Source organism: Haemaphysalis longicornis, unplaced genomic scaffold, assembly GCF_048455015.1.
Source record: "Haemaphysalis longicornis isolate Haplotype H1 unplaced genomic scaffold, Haemaphysalis longicornis Haplotype H1 scaffold_3, whole genome shotgun sequence".
Classification (NCBI taxonomy): Eukaryota; Metazoa; Arthropoda; class Arachnida; order Ixodida; family Ixodidae; genus Haemaphysalis; species Haemaphysalis longicornis.
The window spans coordinates 213,505,168-213,518,854 of NW_027526335.1; the positions used below are offsets into that span (position 1 = coordinate 213,505,168).

At 45.3% G+C, this 13,687-nt stretch overlaps 1 protein-coding gene across 1 annotated transcript in view; it reads right to left on the reverse strand.

The window, feature by feature from the left end:
• Window positions 1-13,687, reverse strand: part of Eas (ethanolamine kinase 1) — a 37,556-nt gene that overhangs the window by 22,155 nt on the left and 1,714 nt on the right. Inside the window, exon 2 of the mRNA XM_077705040.1 lies at window positions 1,879-2,231. Within this exon, the coding sequence (XP_077561166.1) occupies window positions 1,879-2,133 (255 nt within the window). The 5' untranslated portion in view covers window positions 2,134-2,231. The remainder of the gene's footprint in view (window positions 1-1,878; window positions 2,232-13,687) is intronic.

Here is a 13,687-nt window from a genome sequence, read left to right on the forward strand (position 1 = left end):
TTGCAGATCTAAAATTTGTTTTCGTGTAAGTTGACTGCACGCAAATTTATTGCAATTTTTATATTTGATTTTTTGACAGCTTTTGTAAGAAAACTGCAGGAGCGATGCAGCTGGACGACATACCAGGCAACCTTCCAAGCCCAAACTTCAAAGGGTCGTAACTTCTGCTACAGAGCAGATAGAATGATGATGTTAGTCTTATTGCACTCCTCGATTCGTGAACAGTTCCCTGGTATGTCATGCAGCTGCATAAACTTTTCTGGTTTAGGGGGGGACACTGGTCTCAAAACAACTTCTAATTTTCAAGTAAACTTCGTAAAATTTGCCAGTCTTGCTGCTTTTTCCCCACTGATTTCAAATATGCCATTATTTTTTTCAGTTGGTAAATTAGTTCCCAAGATAATTGGAGATAATTAGCCATTTTCGGTCAAACAATAGACAAAACAGTGTTGGTCATAAAGCTGCAATCTTTCTACGTTCTAATACTACGAACTCTGGTGAATGCAATAATTGAAGAAGTTTTTTGGTGCATTGCTTGGAACTAATTTTACAGCTCATTAAACTTTGGTGTTTGAAATGGCCACTCAGAATGGTTCTTTACCACTGGTGCCACCAAAGTTTAATGAGCTGTAAAATTAGTTCCAAGCAATGCACCAAAAACTGGTGCCACCAAAGTTTAATGAGCTGTAAAATTAGTTCCAAGCAATGCACCAAAAAACTGCTTCAATTATTGCATTCACCAGTGTTCGTATATTGGAAAGTATAAAGATTGCAGTTTTATGACCAACACTGTTTTGTCTATTGTTTGACTGAAAATGGCTAATTATCTCCAATTATCTTGGGAACTAATTGACCAACTGAAAAAAATAGTGGCATATTTGAAATCAGTGGGAAAAAAAAGCAGCAAGACTGGCAAATTTCACGAAGTTTACTTGAAAATTAGAAGAAGTTGTTATAAGACCAGTGTCCCCCCTTAAGACCAGCATGCCCCCTGAAGGACGTAGGGATATAACACAACACAACTGCTGACTTTCAACTGATTGTTTTTATCGCAAGTTCTGCAAGAAGTACCACACTGTAAAAAAGTTCCGTAATAAATGCCACACACACATGAAAAGACACATTAACTACATGCGCAAAAACAACAGGCGAAAATGCATATACTACTGCCAAACCATTGCTATGGTGGAGAAGCTATTGCCACAACTGTGTTGTCCTTGCCTCCAAGAATGCGACTTCTGTCTGTGAAATCGCTACTGATGGCACGCCAACACAACTGTCATCTGCTTTTTCTACCTTCGCAGCTTCAACAAGTTCCCTCGTGCTCTAGTTTTCGCTACTAATGACTACGACTGTTCCTTCGAACTCAGGAATGCACAGCCAACGCAAGAAAGGCGGTCACAGATGGGCAGAACCATGTGGCCTTGTGATGGTTGTAGTGCCGAGGAGAGGGGTCGAATAGAAGTCACGTGCAGAACATGCCATCAAAGGGTGTCCAACATTCCCTCTTGAAAGGCCTGCAGGCGCAGCGCATCCACCCTGCCCATAGCCTTGCAGCAGTCGAAGAGGAAGCTGCACACCAAAGTGCTTACCCCAACAAAATGACTGCGAAACAGGGAAGAAGGGGGTGGGATAGCAGCATCCAGAGCATTTACAAAGGCGTAGCTGACACGGCAGCGGAGGCAGAGCAGCTGATGGAGCCTCGGTTCATGCCCAGCACAAGGCCGGTTTTCGCCTCCCTCTTGATCCCCGTTCGGCCCCATCCACCACACAGGGCTGTTTCTTTACCATGATCACTGTACCGTAACAAGTGCAACGGACAGGCGAGCAAGAGAGAGAGCACGGGAGGAGGACACTGCCCCACATTGTCCCCCCCACCTTGAAGCGGACGGTGGCCGGGTCCCAGTGTGGGCGCACGTGGCCCAGCACCCGGAGGGCGCCCTCCCTCAGGGACTCCTCGCTCGAGCCGTCCACAAAGACGTCCGCCACGTCCAGGGGCTCCTCCCCCTCCTCCACATCACGGGTGCCGTTGTGGGTGCACAGGGTCGTCGCCCTGGGGGGGCAGGGGGCCGCAGGCATGGCTGCACCCGCTGCTGCTGCAGTCGGCTCGCCCGCAGCCGAGGCAGCGGCCATGGAAGGCGGCAACAGCGGCTCAGGCAGGCAGGGGCTTCCGCACGCAGGTGGGGCCCCCTGGGCACATGTGCCCACCCACTGCCTCCCGGGCACCACACCTGCATGCACCACGGGGCATTCATTCACTCCCCACCAGGCACCAGTTGCCAAAGCTTCCCTCCTCCAGTCCAACGGAGCCCCCGCGTGTTGTATAAGGCAGTCCTCAGGGAAATCAGGACGGTGCTGCTGCTGTCTCATTTTGGAACCAAGTGTCTCTTGGGACCACCTCAGACCTTGCACACAGGCTCCCCACTATGTTACCACCATGGGGGCAGCCAGTAGAGGCCCAAATGAATCAACACAGCTCCATTCCCCCTCCCCCCCTTCCAAGGAAAAAAGGCACAGCTTGCACTAGTAGTGCAATGCTGGAGAAACAGTGGAGCTGGAGGATGACCTAGCTTCTTCCGGTTTTTGCAAAGTTTTGCCAGGCACTGCTAAGTTTTATTAGGTTTTGCGATGCTTTTGCTAGGCTAAGTCTTTAGCTAAGTATTGAGGGGTAAGGCCAAGTTTATTTATTTATTTACAGAATACTGCAGGCCCATTTAAGGGCCCCAGCAGGAGGGGCAAGAATATAACACTGCACACAGCTGTAAATCAGCAAGGACAATAAGAAGAAGATACATCATGGGTCATGGTTCAATGCGATCAAGAGATTCAACAGAGCCGGTTAACGACTGAGGTAGGCAGTTCCAGTTGTTTATGGTTCGAGGAAAGTACGAGTATTTGAAAATGTTAGTTCTGGCGAAATACGGTGTTAATGAATGAGTGTGCCGACGCCGGGTTTGTCTTGTCGTAAGCGGTTTTAGATACAAATCGCGGTTTACTGACAGCTTGTTGTTATTCAAAAGAAAAAGAAATTTGAGCCTGTGAATTTTACAAAGTTTTTCAAGTGCGGGTATACTGTTTTCTTTCATAAGGTTTGTGGGGGAACCAGTTCTTTGGTACTTGGAGTAAATAAAACGGACCGCTTTGCGTTGAATCAGTTCAAGAGCCTCGATATTTCTTTTTGTGTATGGGTCCCAGACGATTTGTGCATATTCCAGCGTGGGTCGTATAACAGTTTTGAATAAGCAAGTTTTTTAACAGTATTAGGAGCATGCTTCAGTTTGTGTCTCAAAAAACCAAGTTTATGGAAAGAAGACGCGCAAACGTTAGAAATGTGCTTATTCCAGCTGAGGTTGTTGGTTAAAGTGACACCGAGGTACTTATACTCAACAACCTCAGTTAGTATCTGGGTACGGGATTTATATGTGAATGGTAAAATAGCTTTTTTGTTGCTTACTCGCATAAAGACGGTTTTGTCAGTGTTTGACTTCATCTTCCATTGCTCGCACCATGCAAAGATATTATGGAGGTTAGTGTTTAGCAAGACCTGGTCGTCATGGGAAGTGATTTCATTAAACAACACACAATCATCAGCAAACAGTCTGATCTGAACCGGTGCAGAAACAGTGTGAACAATGTCATTAATATAAATTAAAAATAATGAGGCCCAAGAACACTCCCTTGGGGAACCCCAAAAGTTACAGGGAGCAGGTCAGAGCAATTACCGGCAATGCTTACAAACTGAACGCGGTCAGACAAGTAGGAAGAAATCCAGGAAATTATAAATTCAGGAAGGCCAATCGATTCCAGTTTTCGAATAAGCTTGTCATGAGGAACAAGATCAAATGCCTTTGTGAAATCCAAAAAGATGACATCAACTTGACCTACCTACCGTAATTACCCGATTCTAACGCGCCCCCGATTCTAACGCGCACCCGATTTTCCTGGCAAAAAAAAAACGAAAAAACTTGCACCTCGGCTGATTGTAACGCGCACGGAACTTTGTGAGCAAGAAAAACGAATGCGAGAGAAACGGACGATTTATTTCCCGAAGTAATCTCACTTTTCTCACTCCTCGTCGCTCTCCGCTGACCACATCTCGTCCTCGGTGCCATCAAGCGCGTTCGCGATGCCACACTTCTGAACGAATGTTCAATCATGGTCGATGGGATCATGGCCCACGCCTCGCACGCCCACCCCGCGAGCTTCTCCAGAGGCGCACGCTTTAGCCGACCGCTCGTTTTGAACGCCAGAGAGCCGCTGCTGCCATTGCTGTTATCGAGCGCGCAAGTGGAACTATTTGACGATTTGTGTGAACGCCGATAGAAAAGCCTAGGCCTATGCTTCCTGCGTCCGAAAAATTGTTGCTAAAAGCTTTGGCGCCATCTTGAGATGGGGATGGCGAGGGGTGGGACGACATTTCCACTGTTTCGGCAGTTTCGGTTTCGTATCCGATTCTAACGCGCATGCGATTTTTCGACCTATTTTTCCGGAAAAAAAGTGCGCGTTAGAATCGGGTAAGTACGGTAATCTAAAATTTGTGAAAAACTGTGCACAACAGAGATTAATTGCATTTCTGTGGAAAACCCTTTCCTGAAACCATGCTGAACACCCGAAAGTATGTTATTTTCATTAAGGACAGTTATAATAAATTTAGCTATAATGTGTTCAAGCACTTTGCAAGATGAAGACGTTTAGAAATTGGACGATAGCTTGGCACCAAATTTTTGTCACCCTTTTTGTGCACCAGAGCAATGCGTCCCACTTTCCAGTCACGAGGCAAGCGGCCGGAACGGATGGAAGCGAGGAAAATGATTATAAGAAATTCCGATAACATCTCGGCATATCGTCGTAAAAAAGTGTTGGGAATCGGTCAGGACCGGTCAAAGTTTTAGTTTTCAAATTCAGGAGCAACGAAACAATACCGGGTAAAGATAACATATCTGGAACGTCGTCATTACTTTGACAAACTCGGTGCAGTGGCTCGTTTGAGGCGGTAAAAACGTTATGGAAGTACAAATTGAAATGATTGGCAATCGTTTTCTTGTCAACAATAGTTGCTCCTTCATGTGTTATTTGCTCAACACTATTGGCCTTTTTGCTGAAAAAGTTCCAAAATTTTTGTGGGGCAGACGTAGTAATAAAGTTGGGTAGAGTATCCTGAAAATATCTACATTTAGCAATCCTCACAGCCTCGTTCAGTGGGTCCTGGGAAGAAAGAATAACATTGCGTGGAGCACCTCTGCGTTTAAGCCGCTCTAGTTTCCTTTTCATGTGCAAGACATTTCGCGTGATCTACGGATAGGGTTGCCACCTTTCCCCGAAAAAAAAAAAACAAAAAAAACGGCCCTTCGGGGGGTATATAGAATGTTTTATTTGTGTTGAAAAAAAGACGCCCTGTTTTTGACATTGTAGCGTTTTCTTAGAGAGAAATCAACATAACGTTCGTACTGAAAGTGATTGAGAGCTTGGTTATTGCTCTGTATGTGCTTCACTGCAAAGTAATCGCAATTGCTGACCGCGGCGACAGCATTTCTTGTTTTGTTCCTCCCTCAGGTCCCCCTCCATCTCAGGCAGCGTGCTCGCCCACTTATTTTCTCTGCTAGCGTGTCTTTGCGCAGCTTGTCAACACATATTTGTAGTCTTAGTTGTTGAATTGACGCTTATAAAATGCCTCAACGGACATAATCACGGCACGAGGGCCAAAAAACCGGCAAATGACGGTCGGTTTTAAGTATGGACCAGCGCGCCAACCGGCCCGCTGATTAAAAAAACCGAGCCGGCCAGTCCAAAACCGGGCAGGTGGCAACCCTATCCAAGGATTTGATTTGCATGTTCTTTTGACTTTGCAAGGGATAAAATTATCTAGACAATATAGGCATATTTCTTTAAATTTGTTCCACAATACTTTGGGGTCAGTTCCCTGAAATCTGCTGAAGGAGAGATTGAGGTGGTCTAGAACACTCTCGTCATTTGCACGCGAAAAATCTTTCACAGTGATTGATTTGGCATGGTGCGTAGTGCAAACAGACTGCACGGGACAAGAAAAATAAACCATGTCGTGATGCGAAAGGCCAGGATCGACCATTACAGAAAAAAGTTCGATTGATCTCGTTATAAAAACCAGGTCAAGCAAGGATGCACTTGCGCCTTGCACCCGTGTCGGCTGGGTAACAATTTGATGCATGTTTCGGCTTATCACAATATCAAATAGGTACGACGCATGCTCATAGTTTTTTGGTTCGCAAAGGGAGAGCTCCAATCTATCCCTGGTAAGTTGAAATCACCTGTTAATATTGCCTTATACTCCCTGCATGTGTCCATGTAATCGTAATCGTAATGTAATCGTAATTCATGTAATTGTAAGCCGGATTTTACAAGGGTGTTCCGGTCGTTCCCCTGCATTGACAGCGGACCCCACAGGGGAGGAGCTAGGTCGACCCCCAGCTCCCCTGTTTATCCAGCCTTGCACCAATTTTTTTTTTCTGTTTTTTTCCCATTTCAGTAGACAAAAAAAAAAAAAAAACGCTATCACCCTTAAAGTAACATAATAAGGGGTGCACATATGCCTGTGCCCCTTGTGCTCGCAATCAAGCAGGCGCAAGAGTCAGCTTCACTGTTATAATACCCTATCTGCGGTGGTGCAGCCTTTACAGGCAGGGCAGTTTTTTTCTAGGTATTTTTTTTTTGCTAACGCCACCGGACCAAGCTGAAGCTCGAACAGCTCTGCTGTAAAAATGTATTGGTGCGGGCCAGTTGGTACATACTGACATTAAACAACAGCACCTGTCTTGTCACTCTTACTTGTCCCATTCAGGCGCTGTTGTATCGTATCTCCTTTCCTCAAATCAGCTCAGGCAAGTGCCCAGCTTCCGTTTCTTTTTTTTTTCTTCTCTCAATAAGCACCTTACACGTTTTCCTTAGTGCATGCTGAGGAAAAGAAAAGCCAGGCAGTCGTCATCCTAATGGCAGTCACAAAACAAATTAGCATTGTCTCGCGTGCTACATTCGAGGCCAGTGTGGGAGCGGGGTGCTGACTCTTGGGTATTTTTAGTTTAGCAAAAGTACAGTTGCACCTAAAAAAGATAAAGGGTCTGCAAAACACAAACAAAAGAAGAAACAAGCATGAGACAGCTACAAAGTGCCCAATTAAGTGCCTAATTTTAGTGCTTCTTTCTCCTTTCGTCCATATTTTGTAGAACCAACTTGCCCACATTCGCTTTGCTAGTTGTGTTAACGGCGGTTATACATTCACACAGCACACAATTTGTCCTAGGTTATGATATGCAGCAACATCAGTGCCGATTCCCCAGGCCCAACTATTACAAGAGCATAACAATGCTAAAGATGCACAAGGAAGGAAAACAAAATGGGGCCGTCTAAGTTAAGCGACAGGAGATGATGCTCAACCTACACTTCTCACAACGTTCCACCGCAAGATCCGTTGATGGTACAGCTTCATCCATGCCTCCACTAGCACCACGCCATTACACACACTACCCACACAGCAAGGACAGCTAAACAAGGTGGCAAAGTGACGCGCCAGCAAGAAAGTTTCACACTACCCACACAGCAGGGACAGCTAAACAAGGCGGCAAAGTGTGGCGCCAGCAAGAAAGTTTCGGGCAGGAAGGAAGACACTGGCCCACAATTCTATTGCTCAAATAAGATTCACGCACAGGCCTGTTAAACTTTGCTTTTTCGCCCGCACGGCACAGTTAGCGTTCTTGAGCTAAAAGTTGTTTTCCTCTTCCAACAACACTTGATAAGAACTTGTGGCCGAACAATGACGAGTGTGCAAAGGAGCGGCTGGCACCCATTCCAAGTGGAAATAAAAGATATAAAACTGTCTTATCTCTCTTCTTATCGAGGAGGCATGTGCCTGCCTTAACCTTTATGGCTGTGCAGACGCCGCCAAACAAGGCCACTGTCAGTGCCCCCGCCAGATTGCGAGCTCGTCAGCTTTGCAAACAAGCTACGATAGTGTCGTGTCAGCTGTCAAGACTATCTGGCAGACCACTCGACCGTCGAGTGGTGGCTGCGATAAGGGCAACATGCAAACGGCAGCCAACCTCTGCCCCACTTTTTCACCCCACACCTTCTGTCGCCTCCTGCACTGTGGGCAGACGAGGGAGTGCTGTTTGTCTTGTTACTTCTTGTGATGGCTCACCATGCCTGGCCATCCTGTAATGCCTGACTGCAGAGGAGCAATCAATTGGAACCAACAGTACATCAATTGTGGCAGCCTTTTCTTCCCCACAATTTCCAACTTCACACGTTCAACGGTTCACGTTCAATAACCACTGCTCTCGTAACAATCAAAACTTCAATTCCGCAGCCCCATTACAAACAACACCCTGCAGTGTTGTTTGTAATGGGGCTAAGGCTAAGGCTAAGGCGTTGCACTCCGGAGACCAAGGATGCGGGTTCGATTCTTGGCTGCAGCAACCACTTTTCAGATGTAGGCAAAAAGCAAAAACATCCGGCTTGAGATTTTGGTGCATTTCACAAATGCCTAGGCAGTCAAAGTTTAAAAAAAGTTAATAACAACACATTACAAACAATCTGCACTAACAGGTTGGGAAGGAGAGAGACAGAGAAGGCTGCAGATATACGTCGAGGTTTTGATATTCCTGGGGGAAAACTTAGTTTACGATTGTGGTGGCACGAAAGAAGTGCGATAAAAATGTCATCAAGCAAGGTGGAAAAGGTCATAACTGCCCTTGTTATCATTCAGGCCATCGTAAAAGTACTTTTCTAACGTAATTTTCTTCTGAACACTGTTTTACACTGACAAAAAAAAAAAAAAAGCCAAGCGTTCTGCATTAGCCCGTTGCGACTCAACCTGTTTACCAAAGTTAAATACCATTTGGAATGCATGCCTTCGTTTACCGTATTTTTGTGCGTATAACCTGCCCCTGCATATAATCCGCACCCCACTTTCAGTTTGCCAGAAAAGAAAAAAAAAATCCTCGTGTATTGCCCGCACATTCAATACATGAAAGGCTGCGCCAATGCTACTGCTCAAGCAACACATCACATACTATGTAGACAGAAAAAGCGTATATTTAGCAAGCAACTGCAAGGTAACAGTCACAATTCACTAATAAAATTCAGTTGTTACGAGTGTGCGTACCCTTGTTTTTCCTTGCTTGTCCTTGTATGTTTTGCACAAGCGCTGCCATGGAAGGCTTAGTCAGTGACGGTGTTACGTAGGAGCTTCACGGCACAACGCGCATTGCCGTGAAGCTGCACTAAAGAAAAACCCCGCGTAATATCCTCACCCCTATTTTGCCACTGAAATTTTTCGCATTTTCGGTGCGAGTTATGCGCGTAAAAATACGGTATTTTTCTCATGTCTCTGGGTTTTACAAAAGACCAAGTGCCACAACTCTGCACATTCCACTTTCTGAAATGTCAGCTGCCTTGGTGTTGTTTCCCGCTGCACACAACCCCTGCTTTCTTGTACATACAGGGGCTGCCCATTTTCCACGAAGATTGAAGAGTCACTGAGCGATTCACTGGCTCAATTTTTCAAACTGCCAGACTAGCTGGACATCTTTACCACGCCCTTCAGGGGCAGAAAATCGGTCACAGGCTGTATTGCATTTCTCGTTGAGACACGGAGTCGACACAGATGCCATTCCGGCTACTTGCCAAAGCCTGCAAAAAGTTTTGGGCACTGAACGGCGGGTGTCGATGAAACCCAGGCTGGAGAGGTGCATATTTTCAAGGAGTACAGTACAAATTAGGACATCCAAGAACATTTTCAAAAATCAGCAAACAAATAAGTGAAGTAACGAGCTTTTCTTAAAAATTAACAAAATCATGTACACCGACCTCTGATTATAGACAATTGTACGGTGAAGCCGGTATGACGTTGCTCCTAACTTTACTAAGCCCAAAAAGAGCTTATTGGTTTTTGGCCTTCCTGTTTCTTACTTCCTTTTCCCGTCCCTTTACTGAAAACGTTACTGAACCAGCTGGTTTTCTGATGATGATAAATTCTTTTATCAGGAAGGGGAGTGGGGGAAGAGGGGGACTAGGGATGGGAGATAGACGCCCACTAAATCACGCTCGCCAGGCCGCTGGCAACGCCAAACTGGGCTAAGGTCACCAGGTGTTGAGGACGTTCAAGGATGTCCCTATGCAATGCTTCCACATCTGAATTTTGAAAAACACTACGGTTCAGTCTGTGAAGAGCCATGCGTGCCTGGTTTATGATTTGGGATATAGTGATGAGGCCTTCGGGGTGCTTTCATATAAAACCAGACCAATTCTGCCCTTCAAGGGCTGTTTGTGGTCTGGTTTTCTGAAAGCACCCCGAAGGCCTCATCACTACATCCCAAATCACAAACCAGGCCCGAATGGCCCCAAACATATTTTATTACTCAGAGAGACAGCTCTGCTTCATATGTGCTTCACAGCAGGTTTACGGCCCCACACAATTGCCGCAGCAACTCTTTCACCCGTCACCCGTTCATCAGAACAGTGCTCCCTTCTCTCCGACACACAGTAGTTACTTCGTGCCCTGTTCAGTGGCTGCCCCTTTCTTGCTTTGCATTCCCCCACTCTGTTAGCAGGCACGTCATTAGGCAACCTCAGTGGGTCAGACTAGTGTCACTAAATAAGGTTTCATTTTCTTTTCAGTGACACTAGGCCAGACCAGGAAGAAACAGAGGCCTGGCACCGTGGCAGTGGTGCCAGCGGCCCACCCGCCCTGCCTGAGGGCCCCTCCTCAAGCTGTGGACAGCTGCCCCGCCCCCTAATGGTCTCGGTGGCCTTGGCACGGTCCTTACTGGCCCTGCGGCAATCACCCGTCCCGCACAAGCAAACACACGGCTGAGGGAAGAACGCTGGAGGCCACTAGCGACACAAATAGGCAAATGCGATAATAGAGCTTGCGCTCGATGCCTCAGGCTGCAGCAACGACGGAGGACTCAGGAAATACAGAAGGTGTGGGACTCGCAGTGCCAAAAACCATAGCTGCACAAAAAGGTACAGGCTTTGTCAAAACTTTCTAGGACATTCCAAAAGGGTGTAGGACACTGAAAATTGAAAGTACGAGTTTACCTCTCAAGTGAGGCCGAAACTTTTAATGCCAGAAAGCGGGTGAAAACACATTTCTTTCTAACTGTCTTAAACTAATTTGGCCGTAGTAAACACTAAACTCTTCTTTTGAATTCTTTGTAGCCCAAAAACCTTTCTCGTGGTCTAGAAATTTTTGACAAAGACTGCTCTGATGTGCAGCCCGTACGACAAAATTTTTAGGCCAAGCCAAAGTGTTTACTGCTGCTGGATCCTTATGATCCCAAAATATGGACAAAGGATGCTAAAATGTGACATGTTGTTTAAACAGCACCCAACAACATGAGTAACATCCCTATCTAGCCACTGGTAGGATGGGCGCAACATTCAGCTGCTTCATACTCTGTGCACGAATAATAAAATTAACGCAACATATCCTACAAGCCACGCATGAGCATGAGTATTACGAATAGCTACACCTGGATGAGGTGAGTTCCATCACCAAAGTGTGGCTCAGCCAATTGAGTGGTACACTGAGGTGGGAAATTTTGTTTTCCAACACTAAAGTGCTTTGTTTACTGTAAATGAAGGCAGGTGCTAGGAACACAAAACTAAGCCTGGAACCTCCTGCAAAATTTTTTTTGCGTGGCCATATAGGTTGCAATTGAGAAGAGTAACAGTCCTGGCTGTAACCAATATGGTTCATGTGCGACTCAAAAAGACGATATTAAGATTTTTCACAATGGCTCCTTTCTGGATAACCAATGTGACTGCGTGCAATTTTAACCGATAATTTCACAGCTTATCATGTACACTTGCTTTAAATTTTTTTTTTCATGATATGTTCGCATTATGTCTTACAATGGCATCCTCAACATGCTCCTTAATTGAAAACTAAAATCCCTTGACTAAGTTCCTCATTATTTTTAGGCTTATTTTTTCCATTTTTCACCGTACCTCCTCGGGATGTAAAGTGGCACGTAATTTACTGCGTACAGCCCCATGTCTGTTGTCGTTCTCATGGAAACTTCTTGAGCATATAGCAGCAACACTTAGGGTTTCTTTACGAGCACAAGATCTTATTATCTTTGCAACATGGTTTTAGAAATGGGTACTCATGCCACCACTCAGTGATGTTCAATTGTTCATTTTTCTGACTCACCACTCAATGTTGATGGGCAGGTAGAAGTATTATTTTTTGGACTTTACGAAGACGTTTGACTTAGTTCTCCATAAGAAACTAATTCACAAACTGCATTTCATCAGGCTCCCCTTTTTTTTTAATTGCGTGGGTTCCTGGTTGTTGGCCAAATCGGAGCCCCAGGGTGGCTCTCTTGGCCCCTTAATTTTTATAATTTAATGTAATGATCTTGTCTCTGTTATTAAAGAGCACACCTAAATTTATTCGCTAATGACTCTGACATTTTTATTAATAATAACAACACTATTAGTGACCATGAAGCGCCTAATTCTCACTCACTGCATCCCCTCGTGGAGCCACGAATGGAAGTGCTGTAAATCTGGAAGAAATCATCTGCTATTATATCACGAAAAAAAAGAAAAGAATCCGTACCAATTTTTGTACTTGCTTGCAGGCAACTGCCTAACCAAAGTTCAGGAATACAAATATTTGGTCATAATACTTCCACTAATAACCTAAGTTGGAATTCGCACATTACTAATGTTTCTTCATCTGCCTTTCAAAAGTACGTTTACTTCAGCATAAATTCAGTGACGCTCTGGATAAAGTTAAATTACTTTCATGTACTACACTAATTCGGCCTGAAAGCTTGGGACCTAGACTTGCTAGAAAAGATTCAGAAAAAAGCTGTTATAAATATTACTGCACTGATTCTGTTTCTGAGCTTACGAAAATTAATGGGATCCAAACAGGAAAAAGGTTCGCCGTCTTGTATTACTGTACTTGTCATTTCATTGCACACGGTTATTTCAACTTGCCCCAGACTCAAGCGCGTTTCTCAAACCCCTTCGGATCCCATTCGCTGTCTTCAACCCTATTGTCATTTTTTTCTAATCTGTTTAAATTTTCTTTTTCTCGACCCACTCTAAACGACTGGGGCACCCGCCGCGGTGGCTCAGTGGCTAAGGCGTTGCGCTGCTGAGCACGATGTCGCGGGTTCGATTCCCGCCCGCGGCGGCCGCTTTTCTGATGGAGGCGAAAAGCAAAAACGTCCGTGTGTACGAGATTTCGGCGCACGTTAAAGATCCCCAGGTGGTCAAAATTATTCCGGAGCCCTCCACTACGGCGCGCCTCATCGCCTGCGTTGCGTTGGCGCGTTAAACCCTACAATCAATCAATCATCAACGACTGGGGCAATACACCAGAAGAATGTCCGATCGGTCTTGACTTGTCAGAAGCTAATATGTTCAGTAGTGCCTGGCAACCAGTGTTGTTTCACCCCGTTTTGTTCTTTTGCATTTATGCCACTTGCACTGTGTTTTCGATGATGTTTGCACATTGTGCCCCTCCTGCTTCGGCTTTTGGCCTGCATTACGTTCTTAAACAAGTAAAATAAAAGTAGTCCGAACATAATAAAGCTAAAAATACAAAAAGTCACTCTGTATGGAGTTCTGGGGTCCTAAATGGGTGCAACGCTGTATCTAGCTTTCTTTTTTTTCTTGAAAATAAAATATATCTTCT